Source organism: Gymnodraco acuticeps, unplaced genomic scaffold, assembly GCF_902827175.1.
Source record: "Gymnodraco acuticeps unplaced genomic scaffold, fGymAcu1.1, whole genome shotgun sequence".
Classification (NCBI taxonomy): domain Eukaryota; kingdom Metazoa; phylum Chordata; class Actinopteri; order Perciformes; family Bathydraconidae; genus Gymnodraco; species Gymnodraco acuticeps.
This window is the reverse complement of record NW_022992276.1, coordinates 878,387-902,326: the sequence shown is the minus strand read 5'-3', so window position 1 is coordinate 902,326 and position 23,940 is coordinate 878,387. Positions and strand designations below refer to the sequence as shown.

Genomic DNA, 23,940 nt, shown 5'->3' with positions numbered 1-23,940 from the left:
GTGTTATATTTGTTTCCACTGTATAATTCAATGTGAATCGGTTCTATCAATTTGTCTTTTTATTTCAGACGCTGGACCCAAAAAGGCAGAAAAGGTGACTAAAGAAGTCAAAAAAGAGGTTGCGTCTCTCTTGAAGAAGGAGCATCTTAATGTTACCAAAGCAGGTGAGAAAATACAGTATGGACTATTACAGGTCAACATTATATTTTATCCTGATGGTTAGTATATATTTTAATAGTGGTATTGATTGCATTTTAAATGTAAAGCCAGGATTAGTTCATTAATTATTTATTTTTTAATTCACAAATACTAGAGGTTCCAGAGGAACCCAAAGTGAGAGCAAAAACAGAACCTGCAAAGAAAGGTATTTTTATGAAAGAAACATAAAAGTAATATATTTGCAGAGAGTTTCAGATAAAAAACACTTGTCTTTTTATAGACCTCAAATCTAAAGGCTTGTTGGTCTCATGATTTTTACAGCAGTGGCACCTCCCAAGGAACCTAAGAAGGAACCAAAGGAAAAAGTCACACCTAAACCTGTAGAAAAAGGTAATGCAAATCCATAAAGCCACACCATGAGCATGGTAGGCTAGATTGCTCATAGATGGTCCCTACGATAGCGCTACTGGAAATACATTTGTTTTACTTTTTTCAATGAAGGGTATATTTGTTTTCACTGTATTACTTATGTGAAACTTTTCAACCATATTTGCCTTTTTATTTCAGAAGCTGAACTCAAAAAGGCAGAAAAGGTGACTAAAGTCATCAAGAAAGAGGCTGCTCCTGTCCTGAAGAAGGAACAACTTGATGTTACAAAAGCAGGTAATAAACTATCTCAGAACAGGTCACGTGTCTTTTAATACTTGTAAATAGTATGGATTTACAGTGGCATAGCTTACATCTTTAATGTTAGGCAAGGATAAAGTGATAAATTATCATTCTTAATATTCTCCAATAATAGAAGTTGCTGAAGAACCTACATTGAAAGCCAAGCCAGAACCTGCAAAGAAAGGTATTTTTATATATAAATATAAAAGGAATATATTTGAAGAGAGTTTCAAATAAACCTTTTTTATATATAGATATGCCTAACATCTAAAGGCTTGTTGGTCTCATGATTTTCCAGCAGCGGCACTTCCCAAGGAACCTAAGAAAGAACCAAAGGAACAAGTCAAACCTGTAGAAAAAGGTAATGCATAAGATACTATTATAATACTGGTGCATTTTCCATGACAACACATTGTTAAAAAAGTATTGTACTGTCTAGTTTTCATAACTCATCGATAGTCCCTAAGATAGCGCTACTTGAAATAGATTTTCTAAAACATTTTTCAATGAGTGTTATATTTGTTTCCACTGTATAATTCAATGTGAATCGGTTCTATCAATTTGTCTTTTTATTTCAGACGCTGGACCCAAAAAGGCAGAAAAGGTGACTAAAGAAGTCAAACAAGAGAAGGAGCATCTTAATGTTACCAAAGCAGGTGAGAAAATACAGTATGGACTATTACAGGTCAACATTATATTTTATCCTGCTGGTTAGTATATATTTTAATAGTGGTATTGATTGCATTTTAAATGTAAAGCCAGGATTAGTTCATTAATTATTTATTTTTTAATTCTCAAATACTAGAGGTTCCAGAGGAACCCAAAGTGAGAGCAAAAACAGAACCTGCAAAGAAAGGTATTTTTATGAAAGAAACATAAAAGTAATATATTTGCAGAGAGTTTCAGATAAAAAACACTTGTCTTTTTATAGACCTCAAATCTAAAGGCTTGTTGGTGTCATAATTTTTACGGCAGTGGCACCTCCCAAGGAACCTAAGAAGGAACCAAACGAAAAAGTCACACCTAAACCTGTAGAAAAAGGTGATGCAAAGCCATGAAGCCACACCATGATCATGGCTGAAAGATAACAGAGCTAGATTGCTCATAGATGGTCTCAAAGATAGCGCTACTGGAAATATATTTGTTTTACTTTTTTCAATGACGGATATATTTGTTTCTGCTGTATAACCTATGTGAAACTTTTCAACCATATTTGCCTTCTTATTTCAGAAGCTGAACCCAAAAAGGCAGAAAAGGTGACTAAAGTCATCAAGAAAGAGGCTGCTCCTGTCCTGAAGAAGGAACAACTTGATGTTACAAAAGCAGGTAAGAAACTATCTCAGAACAGGTCACGTGTCTTTTAATACTTGTAAATAGTATGGATTTACAGTGGCATAGCTTACATCTTTAATGTTAGGCAAGGATAAAGTGATAAATTATCATTCTTAATATTCTCCAATAATAGAAGTTGCTGAAGAACCTACATTGAAAGCCAAGCCAGAACCTGCAAAGAAAGGTATTTTTATATAGAAATATAAAAGGAATATATTTGAAGAGAGTTTCAAATAAACCTTTTTTATATATAGATATGCCTAACATCTAAAGGCTTGTTGGTCTCATGATTTTCCAGCAGCGGCCCTTCCCAAGGAACCTAAGAAAGAACCAAAGGAACAAGTCAAACCTGTAGAAAAAGGTAATGCATAAGATACTAATACTGGTGCATTTTCCATGATAATACATTGTTAAAAAAGTATTGTACTGTCTAGTTTTCATAACTCATCGATAGTCCCTAAGATAGCGCTACTTGAAATAGATTTTCTAAAACATTTTTCAATGAGTGTTATATTTGTTTCCACTGTATAATTCAATGTGAATCGGTTCTATCAATTTGTCTTTTTATTTCAGACGCTGGACCCAAAAAGGCAGAAAAGGTGACTAAAGAAGTCAAACAAGAGAAGGAGCATCTTAATGTTACCAAAGCAGGTGAGAAAATACAGTATGGACTATTACAGGTCAACATTATATTTTATCCTGCTGGTTAGTATATATTTTAATAGTGGTATTGATTGCATTTTAAATGTAAAGCCAGGATTAGTTCATTAATTATTTATTTTTTAATTCTCAAATACTAGAGGTTCCAGAGGAACCCAAAGTGAGAGCAAAAACAGAACCTGCAAAGAAAGGTATTTTTATGAAAGAAACATAAAAGTAATATATTTGCAGAGAGTTTCAGATAAAAAACACTTGTCTTTTTATAGACCTCAAATCTAAAGGCTTGTTGGTGTCATAATTTTTACAGCAGTGGCACCTCCCAAAGAACCTAAGAAGGAACCAAAGGAAAAAGTCACACCTAAACCTGTAGAAAAAGGTGATGCAAAGCCATGAAGCCACACCATGATCATGGCTGAAAGATAACAGAGCTAGATTGCTCATAGATGGTCTCAAAGATAGCGCTACTGGAAAAATATTTGTTTTACTTTTTTCAATGACGGGTATATTTGTTTTCACTGTATAACCTATGTGAAACTTTTCAACCAGCGTTGCCTTTTTATTTCAGAAGCTGAACCCAAAAAGGCAGAAAAGGTGACTAAAGTCATCAAGAAAGAGGCTGCTCCTGTCCTGAAGAAGGAACAACTTGATGTTACAAAAGCAGGTAAGAAACTATCTCAGAACAGGTCACGTGTCTTTTAATACTTGTAAATAGTATGGATTTACAGTGGCATAGCTTACATCTTTAATGTTAGGCAAGGATAAAGTGATAAATTATCATTCTTAATATTCTCCAATAATAGAAGTTGCTGAAGAACCTACATTGAAAGCCAAGCCAGAACCTGCAAAGAAAGGTATTTTTATGTAGGAAATATAAAAGGAATATATTTGAAGAGTTTCAAATAAACCTTTTTTATATATAGATATGCCTAACATCTAAAGGCTTGTTGGTCTCATGATTTTCCAGCAGCGGCACTTCCCAAGGAACCTAAGAAAGAACCAAAGGAACAAGTCAAACCTAAACCTGTAGAAAAAGGTAATGCATAAGATACTATTACTGGTGCAGTTTCCATGACAACACATTGTTAAAAAAGTATTGTACTGTCTAGTTTTCATAACTCATCGATGGTCCCTAAGATAGCGCTACTTGAAATAGATTTTCTAAAACTTTTTTCAATGAGTGTTATATTTGTTTCCACTGTATAATTCAATGTGAATCGGTTCTATCAATTTGTCTTTTTATTTCAGACGCTGGACCCAAAAAGGCAGAAAAGGTGACTAAAGAAGTCAAACAAGAGAAGGAGCATCTTAATGTTACCAAAGCAGGTGAGAAAATACAGTATGGACTATTACAGGTCAACGTTATATTTTAACCTGATGGTTAGTATAGATTTTTATAGTGGTATTGATTGCATTTTAAATGTAAAGCCAGGATTAATTCATTCATTATTTATTTTTTAATTCTCAAATACTAGAGGTTCCAGAGGAACCCAAAGTGAGAGCAAAAACAGAACCTGCAAAGAAAGGTATTTTTATGAAAGAAACATAAAAGTAATATATTTGCAGAGAGTTTCAGATAAAAAACACTTGTCTTTTTATAAACCTAAAATCTAAAGGCTTGTTGGTCTCATGATTTTCCAGCAGCGGCTCTTCCCAAGGAACCTAAGAAGGAACCAAAGGAAAAAGTCAAACCTAAACCTGTAGAAAAAGGTAATGCAAAACCATAAAGCCACACCACGAGGATGGTTAGAAGATACTATTATAATACTGGTGCAGGTTTCATGACAATACATTGTTAAAAAAGTATTGTACTTTCTAGATTTCATTACTCATAGATGGTCCCTACGATAGCGCTGCTGGGCATACATTTGTTTTACTTTTTTCAATGAAGGGTATATTTGTTTCCACTGTATTACTTATGTGAAACTTTTCAGCCATATTTGCCTTTTTATTTCAGAAGCTGAACTCAAAAAGGCAGAAAAGGTGACTAAAGTCGTCAAGAAAGAGGCTGCTCCTGTCCTGAAGAAGGAACAACTTGATGTTACAAAAGCAGGTAATAAACTACAGTATGTAGAATAACAGGTCACAGTCATATTTTATCCTTGTGGTTAGTATAGATTTTTGAAGTGTCAGAACAGGTCACGTGTCTTTTAATACTTCTAAATAGTATGGATTTACAGTGGCATAGTTTACATGTTTAATCCTAGGCTGGGATAAAGTGATAAATTATCATTCCTAATATTCTCCAATAAGTTCCTGAAGAATCTAAAGTGAAAGCCAAGCCAGAACCTGCAAAGAAAGGTATTTTTGTGTAGGAAACGTAAAAATAGATATATTTTCAGATAGTTTCAAATAATAATCACTTATCTTTTTATAAACCTAAAATCTAAAGGCGTGTAGGTGTCATGATTTTTGCAGCAGCGGCTCTTCCCAAGGAACCTAAGAAGGAACCAAAGGAAAAAGTCAAAGCTAAACCTGTAGAAAAAGGTAATGCAAAGCCATGAAGCCACACCATGAGCATGGTAGGCTAGATTGCTCATAGATGGTCTCAAAAATAGCGCTACTGGAAATAGATTTGTTTTGCTTTTTTCGATGAAGGGTATATTTGTTTCCACTGTATAACTTATGTGAAACTTTTCAACCAGCTTTGCCTTTTTATTTCAGAAGCTGAACCCAAAAAGGCAGAAAAGGTGACTAAAGTCGTCAAGAAAGAGGCTGCTCCTGTCCTGAAGAAGGAACGACTTGATGTTACAAAAGCAGGTAATAAACTATCTCAGAACAGGTCACGGTGTCTTTTAATACTTGTAAATAGTATGGATTTACAGTGGCATAGCTTACATCTTTAATGTTAGGCAATGATAAAGTGATACATTATAATTCTTAATATTCTCCAATAATAGAAGTTGCTGAAGAACCTACATTGAAAGCCAAGCCAGAACCTTCAAAGAAAGGTATTTGTATGTAGGAAATATAAAAGGAATATATTTGAAGAGAGTTTCAAATAAAACTTTTTTATATATATATATGCCTAAAATCTAAAGTTTTGTTGGTGTCATGATTTTCCAGCAGCGGCACTTCCCAAGGAACCTAAGAAGGAACCAAAGGAACAAGTCAAACCTAAACCTGTAGAAAAAGGTAATGCATAAGATACTATTAAAATACTGGTGCAGTGTTCATGACATTACATTGTTAAAAAAGTATTGTACTTTCTAGTTTTCATTACTCATTGATAGTCCCTAAGATAGCGCTACTTGAAATAGATTTTCTAAAACTTTTTTAAATGAGTGTTATATTTGTTTCCACTGTATAATTCAATGTGAATCGATTCAATTCATGTTGTCTTTTTATTTCAGACGCTGGACCCAAAAAGGCTGTAAGGGGGATTAAAGTAGTCAAAAAGGAGGTTGCGTCTCTCTTGAAGAAGGAGCATCTTAATGTTACCAAAGCAGGTGAGAAAATACAGTATGTACAATAACAGTTCACAGTGACATTTTATCCTTGTGGTTGGTATAGATTGTTACAGTGACAAAGCTTACATGTTAAGTGTATAGACAACATTAGAAGTACCTAAAGTGAAAGCCAAACCAGAACCTGCAAAGAAAGGTAATATTATGTAGGAAACATAACAAGTAATACATTTGCAGAGAGTTTCAAATAATAAACACTGATCTTTTAATAAAACCTCAAATCTAAAGGCTTGTTGGTCTCATGATTTTACAGCAGCGGCTCTTCCCAAGGAACCTAAGAAGGAGCCAAAGGAACAAGTCAAACCTAAACCTGTAGAAAAAGGTGATGCAAAGCCATAAAGCCACACCACGAGCATGGCTGAAAGATAACAGAGCTAGATTGCTCATAGATGGTCCCAAAGATAGCGCTACTGGAAATATATTTGGTTTACTTTTTTCATTGAAGGGTATATTTGTTTCCACTGTATAACTCATGTTAAACTTTTCAACCAGCTTTGCCTTTTTATTTCAGAAGCTGAACCAAAAAAGGCAGAAAAGGTGACTAAAGTCATCAAGAAAGAGGCTGCTCCTGTCCTGAAGAAGGAACAACTTGATGTTACAAAAGCAGGTAATAAACTATCTCAGAACAGGTTACGTGTATTTTAATACTTGTATATAGATTTACAGTGGCATAGCTTACATGTACATGGAATATACTTGAAGAGAGTATCAAATACAACTTTTATATATATAAACTTAAAATCTAAAGGCTTGTTGTTCTCATAATTTTACAGCAGCGGCTCTTCCCAAGGAACCTAAGAAGGAGCCAAAGGAACAAGTCAAACCTAAACCTGTAGAAAAAGGTAATGCACAAAGCCATAAAGCCACACCACGAGCATGGCTATAAGATACTGCTCTATCTTTAAATGAAAAGGCATTGTAAGGGGCGGCTCTGGCTCATTGGGTAAGTGAGCTAATCTGTAACTCAGAGGGTTACCGTTTAACTCCCAACCCCGCAGTCAACATGCAGAAGTATCCTTAATAGATACTTAACCCCAAATTGCATTTATTTGCAGTGGCATAGCTTAAATGTTTAATGTGAAGCAACATTTAGCTTTAATTCGACCATTCGAGATGAAAATATGCTAAGAAATTGTGCATATTTGTCATTTGCTGTCACTAACTTCATTCAATTCAACAGCTACCAAGGAGCCCAAGAAGGAACCAAAGGAAAAAGTCAAATCTGTATCTGTAAAACTAGGTAATGCAAAGACTCACTAATGTTGCATTTTAAAACGTTTTGGGAACTGCCTCGCTCAGAGAGGAATGTACAAATAGCTGAAATGCTGGACTTCCTTACATTGGATATATATATATATATATATATAAATATATATATCGGTATATGATTGATGCTATTGTAACTATGAATTTGCCACAATGTAATGGTTGTCTTTTGAAGCATTGATAGGCGTGTTCACACCAAATAGGCCTACTTTTCCCACAAAGGTTCTTGAGAACTTCGATTTAGTTGCGTTCACACCAAAAAAGCCCCAGGAACTAAATTAGTTCTAGAGAACCTTTTTTACCCCCTTTTCCGTCCCTGCTAGAGAGCAGGGACTTTCGTGGGAGAAAAAGGTTCCTATGTCTGATTGGCTGGGCGGATTGCAAACCACGCCCACCACGCCCCGTAAAACTCCAAAAATGTTTTGTGAAGCCGCCATTTTATTATCCTCGCATTAGCATTATTAGCATTAGCATTAGCATTAGCCCAGCGCACAAACTCAGAGAGACTAACTTATGGCAACACAAAATAAAACATGGGAGCGGTGGAGATGAGGAGGTGTCGGCGTTCCGGCGATTTACTCGGAAGGCAGTAAGCAGCTGCTGGGAGTCCCAGCAGCTTCTACTGAAGCCAGTCCCCAATTCCGGAGACTTCCGGCCGGGGACTCCGGGTGGCAGTATACGCCGTGAAGTGGTTTGCGGCCTGCCAGTAAACCCAAAGCAGAAGAAGAAGAAGTGACGTCAGCGGCTTCATTTGCCTAATCATGAATCCTCCCCCAGAACTAATTTCGGTGTGAACGCGATCTGCTTTAGTTCATGAGAACTAAAAGAGTTCTCAGAACTAAGTTCTCAGAAACCTTTGTGGGAAAAGTACTTGGTGTGAACGCGCCTAATTGGCGGAGTTTGACATTTGCGCTTGGGGGGGCAAACCTTTTTTACTGACGTCAGTACATAGTCCCAACTATTGCGTGGAGTGCTACGGATACAGTAGCAATAAAGCCAGCGTTCATCGCACTGAGTATGACTTTTCCACATACGAACGAACACAACTCGTCCCGTCATGCACGCCTCATGCCCGCCGTACACAAACACGCATATGGAAGAGGCGGTCTCTCCCCCCAACAACAGTGCATTACATCTGTAAAGTGCACATATTATACTTATTTGATAACTACTATATCCCTTGGTTACTTGAACACGCTACAATATTATGAACCAGTGTCCTACTTAGTGCAGAAGTAGACGCCTTAAACGTTTTAAAAATCGCCGCATAGCCATTACTGCTAATTATTGTATAGCTGAATCACTTGTATGCAAAAAAAATCCGCCTATGATTGATAGCAGGATTCAAGGTACTAACATGACCAGATTATCAGTTCACAAACCTCCACTCACTTATCTTTTTGTGACACAGAAGTGCCAAAGGAAAAGGCCAAAGCAGCTCCTGCTAGGAAAGGTATACCACATTATTGTTTTCTTTACCAAAAAACGAAATTCTCAGTTGTCATAATGTACATACTCTCCTGCTGTAAAATAACATGATACTTTTACCATACAGAAGCTGTTGTTCCAAAAGAAAAGTCCAAACCAGTCAGCTTGAAAAAAGGTAAGAGTTGTGCATGTTATAAGGTAATACAAATAATAAACAAACTGAAAGTGTTACTGCCATTACTGCATGTATTTTATTTGCACATTTCTGCCGACAGAACAAGAGGGCACTCCAAGAAATGCCTCTCTGGTGAAACAGAGAGTCAAAATAGTGCCTATGAAAAAAGGTACATTATTTAGGTTTATATGTTATTTGTCTCAGATTCTTCCAGGTTTAAGTGAGTTGAGTCAACGATGCTCATGTTTTTGTTCTCTTGTTTTCAGAAGTCAAGGCACCTAAAGAGAAAGTCAAGTCGGTCTCTCCAGTGACAGGTAAGGTTATTTTGCAACATTTCAAAAAACTATAAGTTCCTGACATCGAGGTTTGGTTTTGCAAACTGATCATCATGTGTTTCGTTAGAAGCAGCGGTTTCAAAAGAGAAGCCCAAATCAGCTCCTAAGAAGAAAGGTAAGACAGTCTTTTATATTTAACGTTTGAGTGTTTCCTCTCATTTTGTGGAATGACAAATCTTAAATGTTTTGACACAGAACCTGCTCCACTTAAGACAAAAGCAGCCTCAGTGGTCAAAGGTAAGAGGACACATATCAATGTTTATGTTCAAATAAAGAAAAAATGGATTTAGCAATGCATTTTATTTCTTCGTACAGTAGCAGAAGTAGCGCACAAAAATGTCTCAATAACAAAGGAGAAGGCAAAAGTGGTGCCGCTGAAGAAAGGTACATCTTTTTATATACAAAAATGTTTCATAATGCTAACCACTACAATTTTCTTTAAAAGTCTGCTTATAACAGATGTGCAAATACATATTTTCTTTGTTATTTGCTCTAGAAGTTGAGGTTCTCAAGGAGAAGAAGGCCATGCCAGTGACCCCCACCACAGGTGTGTTTCTCTTTATTATTAAGTGTCTCTCTTTTAAGTTTATGATTTAACTTTACCCATTAGAATTAACGGAGCTATATATTTCTCTAGCACCTGCTATCAAAGTAAAACCTGCAGAAAAGAAGAGAGGTATGTGGCAGGAGTTTGTTTCTCTAGTGCTTCCTAGCTACTAACAGGCTGCTGATTAAAAACAAAATAAGAATACCATCAAAAATATAACTTTAAAGAAATGTTGAGGAAGCTACCCAATTGTGTTGTTATTTTAGTGGAGCCGTGTTTTTTTTGTTTATGTTTAGGCTATAGGCTTGTATCTGAATCAACACGCTTCACTATAAGCTGACCGTTTTGTTTTTTTAATGTGTGTGATTACCTAAACAGACGGATAACTTGATATTTTGAAGATGTTTTTATTAAAGCAGAAATATTAGATGCTTTATCTAAGCAGCATTGTGTTGCAGAAATTATTGAAAAGGCCTAATGAATAAATGTTGTCATGGTTAATAGCTAACATTTCAATCCCATCTTCAAGACATTATATTTATAAAGTTTTGAATGGTTTAGGCTCAAAATACATTTCTGACCTCCTGCTAAATGATGAACCATCCAGATCTCTCAGGTCTTCAGGGACTGGTCAGCTTTCTGTCCCCAGAGTCAGAACTAAACATGGAGAAGCAGCGTTCAGTTATTATGCTCCAAATATCTGGAACAAACTCCCAGAAACCTGCAGGTCCGCTGCAACTCTGACTACTTTTAAATCCAGGCTGAAAACTTTTCTTTTTGCAGCTGCTTTTAATTGAACTATTCACATCTTAAACTGCACTGTAACTTTTATCCATGTACTTTTTCTTTTAATGTTTATTTTATTATCTTTTCTTTTTAATGACTGATTTTAAATGCCATTTTCTTAATGTCTTTCATTTTTTGTAAAGCACTTTGAATTGCCTTGTGTTGAAAGGTGCTATATAAATAAACTTGCCTTGCCTTGCCTATATATATATATATTAGGGCTGTCAAACGATTACAATTTTTAATCAGATTAATCACAGCTTTAAAATTAATTAATCATGATTAATCACCATTCGAACTATGTCCAAAATATGCCATTTATTGATGTATATTGTTGTGGGAATGGAAAGATAAATGAAAGAAGGCGGATATATCCATTTAACATACAGTATCTATGTTTATTAAAACATTTTTCTGCGTGTCAAAATGAAAGACAACCCACACACCTATCAATCATCAAACCGTGGGGTCTTAATTAATTACGTGTTGATTTCTATCAACGGGGGAGTACTTCAGGAAAGTCGACAGAGGGGGGGGGGGGGCGGCTAGTGGAGTACTTCGTGACCACAGAGTGTGAACGTTGTGATCAGCTGTTTTAGCGCAGTTCTCCTGTGAAGGGGGGGGGAGTCTCCCTCCGCAGCCGGTTGGCGTAGTTTTGGCACAATTCCGTTGTACAGACCGACGTTAACAGCAGCCCTGTCTGTGCACACGGAGACCGACTCTGTCGTCCGGTGATCTAACCGCCTTCTGGAAAAGCTTCACAAGTACGTCGGTACGCAAATGCGCTTTGTGACACAAGTGACGGTACGCATTTCAGATTACGCACATAACCTGCGTACCAGTTATGTGCACCCCGTACTACAGCAAAAGTATTCTCCGTCCGGACTTCCTGCAACAACACCACGCCGTTATCAAAGATGTTCTATTGAGAAGACGATCACTACGTGACAAAAGTTTTCAAAACCGTGGCTACTGAAATCAATCTTACTAACTGCTGTCTGTGCAATTTACTCCGCGTGAGTTGGCAGACTTTATTTTGCTTACTTTAACATCATTTTTCATGGTGGGGCTAAGCCATTTCTTGGTATGGGTGTAGCCTACCCCAGCCATACCCTGGCGCTGCCACTGGTGGCACGTGTGGGGCGGGCCATTCTGCACATGCGTTAAATGCGTTAAATATTTTAACGCAATTAATTCAAAAAATTAATTACCGCCGTTAACGCGATAATTTTGACAGCACTAATATATATATATTTCAGTATTTTCCTAGTTAGAACCTGAGGCCAAGGCACTTTTTGCCAAAACAGTTAACTTAAATACAACCAATACTTATTCTGTAAAATAATTACTTTTCCTAAGAAATGTTATATTTTCATGACTCTTAGCACCTGAGGTTACAAAGGAGAAACCTAAACCAGCTCAAGAGAAGAAAGGTACATTAATTTGAACAACAACAAAGTCATAGATATTTACAAATTATTAATTTACTTACAATTTAAACATATTTTTTATTGAACTAGCTCAATTTGAATCAAAGGCTGCGACAAAGAAGGAATCACTTCTAAAGAAAAAAGGTAGTCCGCCACTTTCCTGACCCTGCACAGATCTTCTGGGGTTGTTTTGTAGCTTTACAAGAATGATTGTTATCATCTACTAATATATAATTAAATGCTAATAATGTAATATTGCAGTGTTACTTCAGCAACTATAATCAAACTAAATGACAGCTACTTAATACAAATCAACAAATGCTTACATTTGTATTTACTCAGAGCCCAAAGTGCCAGAGGACAAAGTGAAACCAGCTGTAAGAAAAGGTACAGAAACAACAATATTGACTTCTATCTACTTAAATATGTGTACTTATTACTTAATGTTGATATCAGCTATTTGTGTCAGTTTGGCACTTTCCTTTAATCTGATGTAAGTATACGCCAAACATTGTCAAAAATGTATTAACTGTATTTTCTCCCAGCATTGTTGAGGAAAAGGGCCAAACCAGTCCATGTAAAGAAAGGTACATTAGTGGTGCTTCAGGGGTAGTCCACATAACCAGTGACTAATAACAGTTATGTAGTTACAAAATGTAGGTCGTAGTAAAAGCTGATTGGATTTCTCAGCAGAAAAACACGCATGAGATCCATAATAAATCAATATTATGCAGAGGTGGTGGAGAGTGATTTTTCTCCTGAGGAATACTGGATGCTAGTTCAGACACTTTTAGTTGGTAAATCTGCACAGCACTTCGATTTGTTAGGCTTTTATAACTCTTGCCTTCTTACACGTGGGAAATAAAGAGTGGGGAATCCAAAACAAATGCTATCCAACCTACCCAAATATAACAATGTGTTACAAATGTTGGAATGTATCCGGACACTAAAAATATATGACATTTAACAAGCATTGCAAAGACTCAGAGCCAGAAGGATCACACTTGACAAACCAACACACATCAAAGTTTCAGATCACACTGAAAAACCCCAAAATGTTCCAAAACAATGGTGTTTATCTGCTCAACAGAGATGAACTTTTTCAACACTAACTACAGCCTTTGAACGTAGTTAGATTTGCTCTGCAAGCTGCTTTTAGAAATTTTTAAATGTGATTATTTAGTTGTTGTAATGCTGCTTCGGCTCCAGCTGTTTTGAATTGCTGGAAAATGAGAGAATTGCAGCTTCCGTTCACAAGTAATGTGTCCCACTTGGCAGAGTCTGACCTAAGCTTCCCTTTTGCAGAACTGGACATATCTAAAGAAATGGACAAACTTGCTGAATTGGAGAAAGGTACGTTGTTAAGTGCAATAACAACAGTTATATTTTACCATTATTTAGATACATTTAATTATGGAGCAAGGATACTGAGTCAATTTGGTGATATGAGGCTATGGTTGTATAGTTTAATAAATGTGCTGAAACTCTATAAATACTGGTAGCTGTATATTATATGAATTGCATTTTCTTCCTGATAAAACAGCCATTTCTAGGGAAAAGGCCAGAGCGCTGCGTTTGAGGAAAGGTACATTTGTGACGTTTCAGTAGAGGCAGCACGCCATGTAACAATGTAACCTTTACAGTAGGCTAATAACAACGTGTTATCTGAAGGCTAAGAATATTGTCCTGCTGAATGTGAAAGTGTCCTTCAAAGCTCTTTATACAAAATAGTCCTTTCTAGGAAATGTAAAAATTAAGATTTATGGACATGTTCTTATTCAGCAAGAAACTATTCATCTGTAATTTTAGCTTTTCTTTCACTGTGCAGTAGACGGCATTTGTAATGCTTTTTAATATCCTGTTTTAACAACACCGAGATGTTTCTTGATGTTTTCAGCTTTCGCTTCGCCATGGATCTTATGCATGTCTTTTCACAACAACATATAAAGCAGATGAGCCACAGCTCACATGCATAGATGCTGCACTGGCTTAAACAAGCAATACAAAAATGTTTTACTTATACTGATGGGCAATGAAAACTATATTTCAAATCATCCATTTCTTGTCTGCTTATGTTTCTTTTATATTTGTGCGACAGAGCTTGACATTTTAAAAGAGCAAGTCAAACCCATCGCAACAGAGAAAGGTACTAAAACTATAGCTTTGAGTATAGCGTTGATTACATCAATACATCTATATTTGCTGTTAATTTATAAAATATGTGTGACACTTTGCAGAAGACAGAGTTCGTAAAGAAAAACCAGAGCCTGTAGAGAAAGGTATCTTGATTTTTAAGAAACTGACACAAATGTTACTCTACACCTACTTGTGGACTACTTATGGACAAATATGAAAACGATTTTGAGTTATTATTATTATTCTTTTTTAGAAAAAACTGTAAAGAAGAAGGCCGCCAAAGAAGAGAAAGCTAAAGGTACACTGTTGTGCACTCAGTATTGACAACCCAGTCTCACAAAAAAAACGTGTAATAACTACGTTGGTCCACAACGTAGGACGTAGTATATCTACAAAAACGCCTCTGAAATTGTAAGATGCCTACGTTTTTTTTCACCATTCATTCCAATGGCTGGCTTCTATGTCACGTGATCTTCAAATTTCTCCCTGCAGAAAAAAAAAACATGGCCGACCTTCGTTTTATTCTCGGTGTAAAATGCCTATTTTAAGGTTAGTTTGGTCATTAAAATGCGTTTTGATGTCATTTCATGCGAGAAATATGAGTTGTTATTTAAGATTATGTGTGCAGTGGGTGTACATGATCTTTAGTTTGCTAGTTATTACGAAGATTACTTCAGGAAATTGTGTCTATACGTTTTCATTGTTACCAAGATGGTTGCTAGGGACGCTGCTATCGATATTATTTCTGTTATGTTGTGTAAAATGGTGTTATCTTTATTGCTACCCCCTTCCCCGTCAATGTATAGTGTTGGTCCACAGTGCAAACGTATTAGTTATTAGCTAGACTTTTATTTAGCATCTCAAAACACATGTAAACAGCTTCATGCCCGGGAGGCGAAGACCGGCAGTCCGGCTCACTAAAATGTCCGTGCAGAACAATACCCATGAAATCGGATGGGACCACGGCAGACTGTCCAAAACTGGATTTGAACGGGTCCACCGCGTCCCCCCCTCCCCCACCCCGTTCCCAGAACTACACATGCTGGCACGTCTCTACTGGGAATTGTAGTTTTAAAAAACGTTTTCATATTTCCCATAATAAGAAGTTGCCAGTATTAAACTGTGTACATCCCTGGAGGACAGAGGGTGTCGTTTTTCTCATACTGATATTCTGAACAATCTGTGCTGTTGTATTTGCTGTAAAGTGTCTCTACTGTAGGCTAATTTTATTATATGTACAGCACTTTGGCTCGACCAAAAATCGTTTATAAATGTGCTATATAAATAAAACTTGATTTGATTTGATTTTGGAGGTTTAGGGGATAGGAAACACTCAAATTAAAAAAATATAATTAATAAATGGGTGAAAATTGCTTGTGCCCAATGGGCAGCATTAATATATACCCACACGACAGCTAAGGTCAGAAGAGCTTTATTTAACAGCTGGTCTTATGTCTGTGACCCCTCCTGTTGTTCATTGATAAGCCTGAAACATGCACTTGTCAAGGTTCAGAGGCACATTTTGCAAATCTGGCAGTAGCCATCGATCAGCTTAAGATAAGATATACTTTATTGATCCCAAGTTGGAAACATTTGCGTTACATCAGCATGTGTATAGTTGTACATATGCAGTGGTGTTTATTTGTAAATCATTTAGTATAATCACACAAATTCTGTGTTTTATATTTAATAATTCTCTGTTCTTTATTTATTGATTGTTCAATACCTGACAAGGCCGGAGATGAAAAACTTGGGTCACAGGTTCCTCAACAGTGCATCACAAGACATCTTTCAATATTTGTGTACCTCCACCATTAAATTGTCGTATTCTGCACATTTCTTATACTATCTACATCTTATAAGAGTATAATACATATGTATAATATCAGTTAAAATAAGTGCTTCAACATAGTTAACATTCCTGGAGGTATACACAAAGTTGTACATTCATTGCATAACTACACCATTTGTGAATATGTCAATAAACCTTAGAAAATCTTGAAAGGGATGTGCAAAATAGTCATTATATACAGTCTTTAATTAACTATTAGTAGAGAATAACGAGTAATGAACATACTTTATAGGGATTCTATTAATGTCTAATAATAAAAATAATGAAATTCAATAACATGCTTAAACCACTAGGTGTCCCTTTATATCAGGTGTGCACGTTTATGGTGTAAATACAGCCTATCTACCAATTGGATCAAATATAAAAGTCAGCCGAATTAGTGTTGATACTGCAAGGAGATGTATTGTGTGAAAATAAATGTAAGATGTTGTTTAATTACTGATATATTTATGATCCATGTCACGTTTCCAGTTCATCATGTTTGTCTCATCAAGGCTCTATAAATAGAGAACTACAGCAGATATGTAACATTTAATGCAGCCGAACCGTGTATTACAATGCCTTTATGTGATTACTTTCAAAGAGAAAAGCAGTGGACCAACACTAATAACGGTGTTGGTAACGGAAAATAACGTATCTATTGTGGTGATTGACATTATTCACCCACGGATCTATGGGTTAGGTCAGGGTATTGTTCTGCACGGACATTTTAGTGAGCCGGACTGCCGGTCTTCGCCTCCCGGGCATGAAGCTGTTTACATGTGTTTTGAGATGCTAAATAAAAGTCTAGCTAATAACTAATACGTTTGCACTGTGGACCAACACTATACATTGACGGGGAAGGGGGTAGCAATAAAGATAACACCATTTTACACAACATAACAGAAATAATATCGATAGCAGCGTCCCTAGCAACCATCTTGGTAACAATGAAAGCGTTGTATAGACACAATTTCCTGAAGTAATCTTCGTAATAACTAGCAAACTAAAGATCATGTACACCCACTGCACACATAATCTTAAATAACAACTCATATTTCTCGCATGAAATGACATCAAAACGCATTTTAATGACCAAACTAACCTTAAAATAGGCATTTTACACCGAGAATAAAACGAAGGTCGGCCATGTTTTTTTTTCTGCAGGGAGAAATTTGAAGATCACGTGACATAGAAGCCAGCCATTGGAATGAATGGTGAAAAAAAACGTAGGCATCTTACAATTTCAGAGGCGTTTTTGTAGATATACTACGTCCTACGTTGTGGACCAACGTAGTTATTACACGTTTTTTTGTGAGACTGGGTTGGTATTGAACATTAACCTCATCAACTCAGCAAAATGTGTGATACCATCACCAGCTGCAGTCACTCTGCAGGAAGCGGTTTAAATCTTTGCTAATAAAAGTTATTCATCTTGTGTTGCTATTTACAGAGGACAGAGTTCTTAAAGAGATACAGGAGCCGGCAAAGAAAGGTACGACTGTTTGTCAAGCCACTCAATCATTAGTGTATGAAATACATCTCCATTACAGCAGCTTTATTCACAAACAATGAAATGCTCTTTTTGTTGTAGAAAAAGCTGCTGAGAAGAAAGTGGCTAAGGAGGAGAAAATCAAAGGTACTGTGCAGAGAAGTTGTTATTTAGGATAGTGTAACATTGTACTGTTATATGGTTAACATTGTGTTCTTATTTTGATAGCCGAGGCTTCTTTATCGGACAGCTTTCAGATGGAAGGTATGTACAAATTCTCCTCTCATAACCAAAATGTCACACAAGTGACACAAGTGACACAAGTGTGCAAATTGCACGCTCAGTTATCAGTTCAGATGCCAGAGAGGGACACAGTGTCCTGACTGTAATGTCAAATATTGTCCTGTCCCCCACAGAAGAGCCCTACTTCCAGTGTTTCTTCGTGGACGAGGAAGAGGCCCAGTTTCCTTTCTACGCCTTCTCACCGATGCAGATTTGATACTTCAGTCTGTAGCCAGTCTGAGGTTTACAATTTAGTCAATTTCACTGATAACGACACGGACACCGTCACGCCCTGCCGGCGCTGCTGAAACGCAGACGGTTGCTCACTGCTGGTCTTCAGGAGATAACCCTGGACTGCAGAGGATGACGAGAGATTTTATATGATAGACCGATTTTATTTAACTTCCAGATTTGGTTGAGCTCTCTTTCCATGCAGCCAGTGTCATTCCTTTCCATTTTTATTTCTATTTATTGATTATTTCTGTGTTTAATTGTTTTGAAAGGTGGATATCATGATGGAACAATATAGTTTATTACCTCTGTGGATCATTCATTTAGATCCTCACAGCAACACAAGCAAACTAATACAATTGTGCATTTTTTTGAAGAAGGAACATAGTGCTGTACACAGGGTACAAAAAGGCCACAGGAGCATTTTCATGGGTTCAATTCCCACATTTACTTGAAAAGTGGTTTGTACAGTTATCATGCATTTTACGCACCGTCATTGTCTTTTTCCTTCACTGCATTGTAGATGGCGAGTCTTTAATGCTCACCTTTTTTGCCTTGAGGCCCTGGAACAAACAATTGGCCATTTGTGTTGTCTGTGCATAATTCCGCAATTCATTTTTTTCAGTTATTTAAAAAAGAAATGTATTTTCTCACATATTCCTCTATCTAATGAAAGAAAGTTGTTTCTGTTTCTGTCTCCTATGTCTACTATGTGTCAAAAGGAATGACCACACACTGTATATGAGAGCTCCCAAATGTACTGAGGAAAAACTACCTACTAAGTCTTATTAAACTACCACCATGTGCACACAGCTCCTCATTTTGACATCTAAAATCAAGCAATGCATAGCCTGCAGTGTCAGAGTTCATATCAAAGTAAAGCATTCATTCACTAGTTGGATGTTATGTTAGAAAGTTGTGTTTTTTCCAACTGCTTACTGTTCGAATACTTAATCTAAGGCATTTTAATTTAAATAATATGTTTTACAAGCTGGAACATTATTAGTAGTGAACATGTGAGGATTTATTTTGTCAGTCAAGAAGGATGTGGCTAACAGCGATTCCTTGATAGACCAAAAACACACTGACCCTTGGTTCAGTGTCTGTGTGCACAACATAGAAACATGATATATATATTTAGCAACCTTTGAACAGGTGCTTATTAAACATTATGCTAGCATGATGGTTTAAAGTCTTTGAAAGTATCATCACAGTTTATGTATTTAACATACAATTATATGATTGCATATCTGATGCTGTTGCATATTATAATTTATGAATATATTGTGCATGTGATGTACAGTTTGGGTTATGATTTACGATTGATTTCAAGTCATGTATTAGAAATATCTGAAGAAGAAAATTATGACAAGACAGCTGCGAGACTCAGCTATCCTCCAGGTTTATTTGACAACCTGAAGGTGCTTGTTAATGTGGTTACGATGAAGTCTAGTGTAACAAATTCAACATTTACATTTTTGAAATCGTACGATTGAGGCAGATGGCGTCACATGTTTGAGCAGTTGATCTCAGATGTAAACGGGTACATTGTTTTTCAGCGTGCACCAGATGTTGTTTACATACGGCTCGTTCAATATGCCGTCATCACAGTTTGTGGCGTTAATCCCAAGTTGAATCAAACGTAAATGTAATTATTTTTTATTTATTAGAATAAACCGTCTCTATTGTGGTGCACCCTCTGCAGTTCACAGTGAGCTCAGACTCCAGTAACTGTACTGTAACAGCTGGAGTTTCATGGTGATGATTATCTGATGTTTTAGATTTAGACTTTGTTACCAGAGTGTACTGTCTTTGAATATGTATTTTTTAGGTGATAAAGTTACTATTGTAAAAAAAAAAAGACGTTTGATTTAGGGTGAAAAAAAGATGAATATTTGTTTCAATCTTTTGACTGAATTGCATTTGAAGACTCTGTTAAACCAAGAAAATGTGCAATACATACATTGTTAAAGATCTCATTGATCAAAGCACCGTCTGTTTGTCTGATTGAATGAAATGTGCATGATGGGTTTTTTTCATGCTCATGAATGTTTGGTGGTATTTTTTCCCAGATTTGAGAACATTTGAACTCTAGTATCATTTGATACCAATTACTGACATGTGTCTCTCAGTTGTGATGCTAAAAAGGTACCTTACATATATATTGAAAACAATCTAATTGTAAATAGTAAAATGAATGGAAAATTACATCGTCCTTATGCTTGTGAATTGTACCAATTTGACATTAAATCCTTGCAATAAAAAAGTAGTTTGTCTTTCTATAAAGGTGCCAACACCTCTTTCACAGTGAGTCCAGCCTATTTCTTAGGTGACAAAAATATGTGGAGATACCTTTTGTGTTCAAACTAGATTGATGAATATTTTATTATGAAATGTATTAGTAAATGTAACTATGAAATATTTATATTATTTAATATTCAGTTATATTCAAGCAGAAACTTCAGCTGTTCTAGTCTCATAAATGTGTTCACAACTTTTTTAAAGTCTGAGAAAATTACTCATTGTGATGTTTTTATGACATAATGTGACTTTTTATGGCTTTCTTATGACATCAAATACAGTGATGTTTCGTGACATAATCTACTATAAAAAAAATATTGCATATAATGCTATGACTTTATTACTTTTTAAAGGCCTTGCTCTGAACATTGCAGCGCCATACCGTCTGGCTAAGTCCTTTTATTGAGTCATGTCACCAAGCCTGAAAAAAAAACATATGCATTACTTGTGTTATCATAGAATATAACCCCATCCCCCCTTCAACTAATTTAAGCCCCCATATTTCCACAAAAATGATGGACCATGTTCTCAATGGTATGACCCTGGTATGGCCTTGATGACTGTATGATGTGTGTTTGAATAGGAAAGAGTACCAACTGAAGGCAGTATAGTAGGTCAGGTGGTTATCACGCTATTCTTTAATGAGGCCAGAGAGGTTACTACAGGTCAGTTTACACCGCTTACACAGATTTCACACTAGGAGAAAACTCCCTTTGCTCTTCTAGGAACAGAAGGACCTACACTTTATCTCTTACTGTTTCTCCAAAATGGGAATGTAATAATCTCCCTTTTAAAACATTTCCGTGTGATTGTGCTGCAGTGAAAATTGTTACTTAAACTCACATGAACTGTTTTCACCCCAAATACTTATGCAAATGATTTTGCCTGGTTCTGTGAGAATAGAGGCAATTTTTGGCATACTATGAGTGGAGCATAAAGACGGATTCTGATTGGGATTAATTCAGTGGGCAAGGCCAATGAGTTCCACTCCAGTTACCACGGTTTCTTTGTGTCACATGCTATTCAGAGGTGGCCAAAAACTTGGCAGCCTTTGCCTTGAGATGAGAAGAATGGCCACTTGTAGTCACAGTATTCAGTAGGCTAGACACAGCTCACAGGACAGGACAGGGAGGCTTTACTTGGCTTCTTAAAATGTGGGAAAGATGGATGATTAATGAGGGAACTTCAAAATTAACACACGCTTTAAAACAGTGGCCTCTTGTTTACATGAAAGATGTAAAGCCCAACACTCAGAGATCAGAAATATTTAGTGGTGAGACTCTAACTTTAGACTCTGAACTACTAACCGTGGGATATTGATAAAACTCCTCATCCGACAGTGTCCTTGCACGTTCTGCCTCTCATCTGTCATGCTAGCGGCAGCATTCAACCAGGGTTGGTCCACACACCATCGAATGATGCCTCTACGTAATGACACCACAACTAAAACCGGATTATCCCGAGTGACATCACCACCCCCACCCCCCCAGCCGTCTCTGACCATCTGGGTGTTACTAGAGGACACTAATTCCCATGAGTTCAATGGTCACACAGCTCTGGCCCGCACCATCACCCTGCAGCTGTCACCTGGAACTGACCCATCACAGGGAGACCACTGTTCCCACCACTTAGGTTGACCAATTGAAAAAAAATGGGACTACATTCAAAGTTGCATGAAAAAACGACACCCTGAATGAAAAGGCTAGCTCTGGTGAGATAAAGAGGCACTGATACAGTGTTCATAGCCAAATGAAAAGTCTGAGACATAAAGGTTTAGTAAAGCAGTTTATTTTTGTGATGCACAGATTGGAACTGTTTTAGGCCCTTCACAGTCTGAATTTCTTACAAAAGATCTTACAAAAGTTTGCCCATAATATTAATATCATGTTACAATAGCAAATCAAGTGCAAATCACTGCATACTGTTAAAAAACAAATAAAAACATGTTTGTTAAAAAGGGGTAACTCCTTGTTGATCGATCAAGTGGTCAAGTTAGGCTTTCTCATATATGCGAACCGCCTGGACTCCTTCGAAAGTCACAGTCTGTGAAGCAGAGAAAAATATTTTTCTTTTAATGCAAAGTTTCATGTTTCTTTAGGTCATATGATATAATGTATTACACCATTGCAAAGTCATGTTTATTTGTTTAGCACATATCAGCAACAGGGTAATTCAATGTGCTTGAGATAAGCATAAGCTCCATAAAATGATAAATGAACCCACAATGAGTACAACATGTTTGTCTTAACTTATCAAAATAAGTTTTGTGTAAGTCATTCTTACCGCCACCAGCTTCCCATCCTTAATTTCTCTGACAAATTTGGTCTCCTTGCCGTCCCACTTTTGCACTTGCACAAATGTGTCTCCTTCCATGGAAAAGGTAGACTGCAAGCACAAGTAAGCACAATATAGTTAAAACCATCTCAGGAGGATTTACAGCCAGAACACATGATGTTAGAGTGAAGACTACACCCTGATTTCTTTCTTACTTTGACATGTCGGTCATCAGGTGTGGTCTCATCAAACTCCTCTCCAAGTTTGGCCGAGACCTCAGTGTTCCTGAAGGTGCTCTGAGTTTTCAACACCACTTTGTCCCCATCCTGTTCGATCACCACTGTGGGTTTGGTGACATTGCCCACTTGTCTGGTGGCAAAACCAACACCTGTAAGAAGAAAAATACAAATAAGTGCCTTTACTAATAGACAATGACAACTACTATTTGTTACTTCTATTCTATACTAAAAAGTGAAATGATATGTAGGATATATATATTATAAGTATAAACTACTATTCCATTATCACAACTTTGCTCACTGTACTCATCAACTTTTTTTATATAAAAATAAATGATCTTATCTTACCAAGTGCCTTCATGTATTCATCAAAGTTCTGGCTGTCCACCAGTTTCCATGTCCCACAGAAAGCATCAACCATCTTTGCAAATGTTATTGGTTTGTTAAGTATCAAACTGTAAGACCTGCTCTGTTCTTCGTGCAATAAATCCCGCAGCGTGTGTCCGAGAAATAAATACTGTGACCAAGGGGGTGACCCTGGAGGCGGGGGGAAGCTGATTGGATGAACCCAAAACTTCGTGGGCTGTGATTGGTCATCGCAAAGGTCTCGTTAATATAATTGTAACATGACTGATTCATTTGAAATCGTAATGTGTTCTCTGAAAACGATGTAAAAAGAGTATAGAAGTCTACATGATAAATGTAAACATATACATATTAAATGTCCGAGAAAAGGAACAAAATAAAAACCTTTTCACATTTATCTAAGTATTATTTACTCAGGTTCACAGACTGTCGCCAGTCAGAAGATGGTTAGCTCGCATCAGAGACTTCGCCTTTTATATAGGGACCGTCATTAAATTATCGCTTTGACAAAAAAAGTCATATGTTGAAAAAAAGTCA

General features: G+C 36.7%; 2 protein-coding genes across 2 annotated transcripts in view; one reads left to right on the top strand and one right to left on the bottom strand.

The window, feature by feature from the left end:
• Positions 1-20,489, top strand: part of si:ch211-266g18.10 (titin) — a 40,819-nt gene extending 20,330 nt beyond the window's left edge. Inside the window, exons 35-82 of the mRNA XM_034207380.1 lie at positions 69-164; positions 314-364; positions 481-549; positions 727-822; positions 962-1,012; positions 1,127-1,189; positions 1,407-1,484; positions 2,059-2,154; positions 2,294-2,344; positions 2,459-2,521; positions 2,734-2,811; positions 2,961-3,011; positions 3,128-3,196; positions 3,386-3,481; positions 3,621-3,671; positions 3,785-3,853; positions 4,066-4,143; positions 4,293-4,343; positions 4,459-4,527; positions 4,775-4,870; positions 5,482-5,577; positions 5,718-5,768; positions 5,884-5,952; positions 6,171-6,266; positions 6,538-6,606; positions 6,796-6,891; positions 7,058-7,126; positions 7,465-7,524; positions 8,962-9,003; positions 9,106-9,153; positions 9,254-9,322; positions 9,420-9,467; positions 9,556-9,603; positions 9,684-9,725; positions 9,804-9,872; positions 9,985-10,035; positions 10,126-10,164; positions 12,594-12,638; positions 12,797-12,838; positions 13,557-13,604; positions 13,795-13,836; positions 14,350-14,397; positions 14,489-14,530; positions 14,641-14,685; positions 17,672-17,713; positions 17,813-17,857; positions 17,939-17,974; positions 18,127-20,489. Of these exons, the coding sequence (XP_034063271.1) occupies positions 69-164; positions 314-364; positions 481-549; positions 727-822; positions 962-1,012; positions 1,127-1,189; positions 1,407-1,484; positions 2,059-2,154; positions 2,294-2,344; positions 2,459-2,521; positions 2,734-2,811; positions 2,961-3,011; positions 3,128-3,196; positions 3,386-3,481; positions 3,621-3,671; positions 3,785-3,853; positions 4,066-4,143; positions 4,293-4,343; positions 4,459-4,527; positions 4,775-4,870; positions 5,482-5,577; positions 5,718-5,768; positions 5,884-5,952; positions 6,171-6,266; positions 6,538-6,606; positions 6,796-6,891; positions 7,058-7,126; positions 7,465-7,524; positions 8,962-9,003; positions 9,106-9,153; positions 9,254-9,322; positions 9,420-9,467; positions 9,556-9,603; positions 9,684-9,725; positions 9,804-9,872; positions 9,985-10,035; positions 10,126-10,164; positions 12,594-12,638; positions 12,797-12,838; positions 13,557-13,604; positions 13,795-13,836; positions 14,350-14,397; positions 14,489-14,530; positions 14,641-14,685; positions 17,672-17,713; positions 17,813-17,857; positions 17,939-17,974; positions 18,127-18,209 (3,002 nt within the window). The 3' untranslated portion in view covers positions 18,210-20,489. The remainder of the gene's footprint in view (positions 1-68; positions 165-313; positions 365-480; positions 550-726; positions 823-961; positions 1,013-1,126; positions 1,190-1,406; positions 1,485-2,058; positions 2,155-2,293; positions 2,345-2,458; positions 2,522-2,733; positions 2,812-2,960; positions 3,012-3,127; positions 3,197-3,385; positions 3,482-3,620; positions 3,672-3,784; positions 3,854-4,065; positions 4,144-4,292; positions 4,344-4,458; positions 4,528-4,774; positions 4,871-5,481; positions 5,578-5,717; positions 5,769-5,883; positions 5,953-6,170; positions 6,267-6,537; positions 6,607-6,795; positions 6,892-7,057; positions 7,127-7,464; positions 7,525-8,961; positions 9,004-9,105; positions 9,154-9,253; positions 9,323-9,419; positions 9,468-9,555; positions 9,604-9,683; positions 9,726-9,803; positions 9,873-9,984; positions 10,036-10,125; positions 10,165-12,593; positions 12,639-12,796; positions 12,839-13,556; positions 13,605-13,794; positions 13,837-14,349; positions 14,398-14,488; positions 14,531-14,640; positions 14,686-17,671; positions 17,714-17,812; positions 17,858-17,938; positions 17,975-18,126) is intronic.
• A 1,806-nt stretch (positions 20,490-22,295) lies between these two features.
• Positions 22,296-23,543, bottom strand: fabp7a (fatty acid binding protein 7, brain, a). Its single transcript, XM_034207371.1, has 4 exons — positions 23,386-23,543; positions 23,014-23,186; positions 22,808-22,909; positions 22,296-22,567 (listed from the first exon to the last, which is right to left on the bottom strand). Exons 1-4 carry the CDS (start codon positions 23,456-23,458, stop codon positions 22,517-22,519), a joined length of 399 nt encoding a protein of 132 aa, XP_034063262.1. The 5' UTR covers positions 23,459-23,543; the 3' UTR covers positions 22,296-22,516.
• Positions 23,544-23,940: the final 397 nt, after the last annotated feature.

Coding starts and splice junctions, on each gene's coding strand:
- fabp7a (XM_034207371.1), bottom strand. CDS start 23,458: ATGGTTGATGCTTTCTGTGGGACATGGAAACTGGTGGACAGCCAGAAC. Junction 23,187..23,385: donor TGAATACATGAAGGCACTTG/GTAAGATAAGAT, acceptor TTCTTCTTACAG/GTGTTGGTTTTGCCACCAGA. Junction 22,910..23,013: donor CTGATGACCGACATGTCAAA/GTAAGAAAGAAA, acceptor TTGTGCTTGCAG/TCTACCTTTTCCATGGAAGG.